We start from the raw sequence: 6,000 nt of genomic DNA, 5'->3' as shown, positions 1-6,000 counted from the left end.
TAATAATAAGAAGAAGAACTGAATACAGCTTCAATATGATAATTTCGTCTCAGTTATGGTTTCAAACAAGAATACTACTAGATTATCAGCACAACGTTTGATGTTTTGACTCTGTGATATTTTCTCCTACCTTGAACCAATATCGTGACCACGAAAAAGCTTTAACAACTTTAACACCATATAACTTGAAAAGTCGTGGTACGTACATTAGTACTTCTTGAAAGGATTTTAAAAACACATAAAATTTAGTCGTAAAAGCGCACGTAAATATTTCTGGGGTCACGAATATTACATTTGAACAGCAATAACCTAAACATTAAATATTGTATTAAAATTAATGTGAGACAGAAGTAGTAGCTGGACGTGTACAAATATACTGAGGGATATGCTCTAGATCACACAGACACCGACAACACCTTGTCACAACAGCGGTAAGTTGAAATATTCTATTCAGACAAATTTTACGTAATCATTGTGCTACAAAATAGTGTCCTTAAGAATAGCGTCGCCAGCAGAGACTATCGTACATTGAAAAACAGTAAGAAAATAGTGAAATATGTTTTAAAAAATACATCTGATTCAAGACGACGACATTCCTTTATGCAGTAATACAGTGGTTTCAAGATTCCTTACAGAAATATTAGTAACTACAAGAGTATCAAATTTCGAACAAATAGGAACAAACTCCAGTCCATTTCGTGTTAAAACATATTGCACAGTATGGGCGATGTAGTGACCTCTAACGGCTGACATGGAGCAATGCGCATTTCTTTCATAGAGTTTCCTATTTATAACCTCTTTGTATTGTTACCTTGCATTTATTATGTTCTGTTGTTTTCCTCCAGTTAAGAGTGCAAATTAAATCCCGCACCTTGGTTAATAGTAATAATTATTTATCTAGGCAATAAATATTATAACTGGTGACCGTATAGAAGTTGCACTTAATACTTATCAATTTTAGTTTTCTTTGTTGAATTCTGTCCGTTAGTAAGTTGCCAATCCAACATAAAATACAATTTACTGAGCCCTTTTGGGTGACAGCCGTAATAGCAGCTTATATTTCGGATCGCGTGGATAAATGACTTAATATGTAAAACAATACGGTTATCAAATTCTCGTCTTAAAATGTGAACAAAGAAGAAGGGTATTTTCTACCACAGTTTGACTAAGGCCAGCTGATAGCGAGACGATAAGGGATTATCAGTTCTACTAAAATTGAATAATGTAAAGCGGCTTGGCTCGTGCTGCGGGTTCTTGTAGTCTCGTCGTAATTCGTGAACCACAGACAATTGTTGAGTTGTCTAGGAAGGTGTCCTCAGAGTAGGGATACAAGTGGGGACACTTGTGCTCAGTCGGATAGGGCTATGCAATCCACCAGTGGTCCCTGAACGAGTGGAGATAATCACTCGGACTCTATGTAAGTAAGATAGCACCCTACCTCACAGATACTTACCGAGTTAAGGACAGACGTATGGAAGTGACGGAATCCCACTCCCGTTTGACAGATGAGTGACTCCCTGGAAACACCAACGAAAAATAATTCGATGGGGTTTTTCTGGAACATGCTGAGTTATCAAAGAGAACGTGCCTTAATATGACAGTTCATGATATACGGGTAAGGGGAGATTGTAAGGAAAGAGATAGGATATTATAATGTGTTTCTAACAAGTTCTAAAAGGAAAAGAGCAGAGTATAGGGAAAACCATAGCTCCCAACACAATGCCCGTTATGCACTTACATGAAGGAATTACGTGGATAGATTTAGCAGTAGGAGGAATTAGGACGAGAATCGTCTTAGTGTGTTCACCATAAGCGAACAGATGAGGGTGAAGTAGACAAATGTTATGAAGCACTCAGTGTCATCGTAGACACAATTAAGTGCAATGAAAGGATATTATTACTGAGCTATTTCAGTGCGAGAATTGGAATTACAACTGAAATCTGTTAGAAGATAATAGGTACGATGGAGGAAAATATGAAGGGTAATAGGAATGAGAAGCGCTTTCTGGACTTCTGTGTTAGCATGGAATCAGCAGTTATGAATTCTTTTTAACGTTGAAAACTTTTTTTTTAACAGACAAAGTAGGGGTCCGCAATCTACGAAAAATATAAAATTAAGCAATCCCCTCAATTGTGCCGAACGATGAAGGACTAACGGGCCCGAAAAAGTTTTCAATTGTGAGTCTTGGATATCTCTGTCAAATTAAAAGCAAATTTTAAAATTCACTCCCGGCTTAAATTTAGTTCCCGAAAAACAGCTTAAAATACCTTTACTTGTCTTTTTTTATTCAAATCCTAGTCAAATTAAGTTATTTGCATAATTCAGTATGTGAAGTGTTCCTTGATACAGTGCCCTCAGGAAGTTTTCTATTTTTTTGAAAAATCCCCGCACCGAATGTAGTTGAGTAGTGAAACTCTGCAGTAACTCACATTAGCGCTCATAGTGGTGCATACTTGAAACAATGCATTGACTGACATTAGCACTCGTAGTGGTAGAAAAAGGAGAACAGCTAATCCAATCGACCGGATAACGTTTATTAAGAGAAAGATTGTAATTTTTAGGAATAAATAAAGAATATATCCTCATTCCTTATAACATGTTATTTACCTAAAATTCGTAGCTCATATTGCTAGGATGTTTTCTACAGTGAGTTGCATGCGTGAAGGGCTAGAACTGTGGATATTTCAAATGTAACGCTTATCATCGTTAGGGATACTAGTTTAATAATAAACTAGTATAATAGACTTCGAATTCCAAAAATCTACAAATAATTTAAGGGGACTTCGGGGATTCTTCGATGATACAGACCACTGACTTATCAGAGTGGACTAAATATCAGTATGCTTAGGACAGAAATACGAAGACTCTCTGCAGATGGAGTAATGTAAAAATTCTCAATTTTGTTGAAATTGTACGGACGTACATGGATATGATTAGTGACCCTTTCCAAAAAAAACGGCGGTTAAGAAATTCAGGATACAGAAATAAAATGCGTGACATACAGGGATGCTGTAATAGAAATAGCAAGAGAATGTCCTGTAACAACTGTGTGTAAAGATAGGAAAAAGAGAACATCTTGTGGAATGATGAAGTCAGAGTAACTTGAACACAAAACAAGAATGTGTTTCAAAAATGGCTCCAACGAAAGTCTGATGTAAATAGGGAATTATACGTAGATGAAAAAACAGAGCAAAATAAATTACTGCAGAGAACAAAATAAATCACGGGAAGATTTCGGTAATAACGTGAAAAACCTTGGCCACGTGGCAGGGAAACATTTCTGGACTGTAATAATAATCTTAGAAAGGGAGGGGGGATAGAGGAAAATAAAAGGTGCTTGGATAAATGGAGGTGAACTCATAGTAGATCACAGGGAACCATTGAACAGACGGAAATAATATTTTGAAATCTGTTCAACGTAAAAGGAAATATTTCTGTTGAAGTCCCCAGCAATGGAGTTCATTGGGGAGGAGTATGACAGAAGTGAAGTTACGTTCGAAGAAGTGGAAAGCATGCTAAACAACATTATCGTAAATCAGTAGGAATAGATGAAATTAGACATGAAATATTAAAATACAGTAGAAAGAAAGGGGGTGATGAGATTAGCATGGATTGTGATTAAGGTAGCTTCTGACTGAGTAAACGGCAATAGTGCTTATCTATTAACAAGGGAAAGTAAAATTGTAACAACTGTCCATATATTTCCTTTATCAGAATACTGGAGAAGATGCCAACAGGCATACTTGGAAAGGGTGAGATTAACAATGGAGAGTAACTTGGACGAAACCCTGTGCGGTTATTTAATTAATTGCTGACTGGACGCTGAAACACACTTACGAAAATAAAAATATCCACAGTTCGAGCCCTTTAGGCAAGCAACTCAACGTTTTAAATATCCCAGGGATATGAGCTACGAATTTTAGGTAAATACAATATTATAAAGTATGAGAATATATTCTTTATGTATTCCTAAAAATTACAAAACTTCTTAATCATCGTTATCCGGTCGATTAGATTAGCAGTGTCTCTTTTTCTATCACTATGAGCGCTATTGTGAGTCAATACATTGTGTCACTTAAGTACCAGAACGAGCGCTAATGTGAGCAAATGCAGAGTTTCATGTAAGTCCTTATAACTACACTTGGTGTGAACATTCTTCAAAAAGTAAAAAAAAAAGGCCCGAGGGTATCGAAAGGTACAGAAATAATTATTTAAGTAAGTTAATTTGGCCAGGATTTGAGTCCTGAAGGAAACAAATAAGGAAACAAGCGATTTGGGCAGATTTTCAGGAGCTACATTTAGGCCGGAAGTGATTTTCGAATTTGTTTTCCCAGTTTATAGCGCTATCCAAGACACACAATTTGAAACCTTTCTGGGCCGTTTATCTCTTCAAGTTTCGGAACAATTGAGGAAATTGCTTAATTTTGCATTTTTCGTAGTATGGGAGCCGCTACGTTGTCTGCCAAGAAATGTTATCAACATATCTGTATCAGCACACATGTGTTTTAATTCGTAACAGGTTTTGGGAATATTAGTTACGTCATCAGTGAATATATAAAATTCAAATGTTAAAATCCACATAACTATATCGTCTTGATTTTAAAATGCAGAGGACAGTTGTGCTTAAAATTACAGGAATGACCGAGCGCACGAACGCTGGAATATTTAAGAGTCTATAACGAAGATATTTGTATATAATTTGTAAAATAACTTTCACTCTTTTTCAAAAATTGAGATAGATTTATGTAAAATGGAAGACTTCTCCGGCTCCCATAACATCAAATCGCCAGAGTCAGAAATCGAAAACAAATAACGATGATAGCAATGGTGATTATAGTTTAAGAGGAAGTACAGCCCAGAAATCTTCTTTCTTAACATAAATTTGAGGAAAAGGTAGAGTAAATCCGATGGATGGAAGAATAAAGGTATCGGCAAATGATATGAAAGGGCCACGAATGCCCAAGGATGTTAAAATGAGATGTACGTATTAACGTATTTTTACCCTTTATTCATATCATGCTCCATTGAATAACAGTAATACTACATGCTTTAAATAACCATATTACAAATTTAACTTATGTTCCTAATTACGAGTGAGATACATTCATAATTTGATGGCTGTTATGATGTAAAATAAATAAATAAATAAATAAATAAATAAATAAATAAATAAATAATGTAATAAATCTACTATACATCGTTTTTTCACAGTTGTTCAAACACTATTGAGTTCATGAACCGTAAAAAGTATTTGAAATAATTTTCACTTACTCGCTTTTGCTCGCTAGCCATGACTCTGTACCTAAAATACCTTTAATTAAACCACATCTTTCTCCCTCAAAGTAATTCACATAAAAATAATAAACGGTCCACAGTTTGAACACTTCCATTGCATGGATATATAGGATTACCTAAAGTTTTGAAAGGATTTAAATAAGCTCTGATTATATCCCATGAACCGTTACGTTATGTATGTTTTATCATACTAAAATGATAATATTTTATAAAAAAATACACACGTAAGTAACACCTGAACGTGTTATATTTCCAGGAATTCAACAATGGCTATACGTACCGCAGTCTTGGGCATCATTGTGCTAACAGCTCTGTCCAATGCTTTTGCTTTCTCAGTGAGCGGAAAGGCTTCCTCTCCAGCAAGTGTCTTCTATCAAAAGCTCGACCACTTTGACCCCGAGAATAAGGAATACTTTAAGCAGGTAATTATCATAGCATATTCCCTCTAAACTCTAGAGCTAACAAGAAATGAATTTCATAGTTATTCCGTAATGTCAACCTTAACAAGTTAGAACTTCTTAATGATTGGGTAATTTCACATGTACATTTATTCCTTTTTTTCTATTTTGTCTCTTTTATGATACATCTTCAGCCTTTATACAATTATAGTAAACAACACATAATATTCCTCATAACAATCTAAAACAATGACTTGTCTACAAATCTAGGAGTCAGTATGACACAGTCAAAACATGAATAAAAGT

General features: G+C 35.2%; 1 protein-coding gene across 1 annotated transcript in view; it reads left to right on the top strand.

Annotated features, from left to right (window-relative positions):
* The first annotated feature begins 302 nt into the window (after positions 1-302).
* The window catches only part of LOC136876105 (putative serine protease F56F10.1), a 57,628-nt gene continuing 51,930 nt past the window's right edge, over positions 303-6,000 (top strand). Inside the window, exons 1-2 of the mRNA XM_067149772.2 lie at positions 303-431; positions 5,553-5,718. Coding sequence (XP_067005873.2) covers positions 5,563-5,718 — 156 coding nt within the window. The 5' untranslated portion in view covers positions 303-431; positions 5,553-5,562. The remainder of the gene's footprint in view (positions 432-5,552; positions 5,719-6,000) is intronic.

The sequence above is a fragment of the Anabrus simplex genome, chromosome 6 (genome assembly GCF_040414725.1).
Source record: "Anabrus simplex isolate iqAnaSimp1 chromosome 6, ASM4041472v1, whole genome shotgun sequence".
Taxonomy (NCBI): Eukaryota; Metazoa; Arthropoda; class Insecta; order Orthoptera; family Tettigoniidae; genus Anabrus; species Anabrus simplex.
This window is presented reverse-complemented; position numbering and strand designations above follow the sequence as displayed.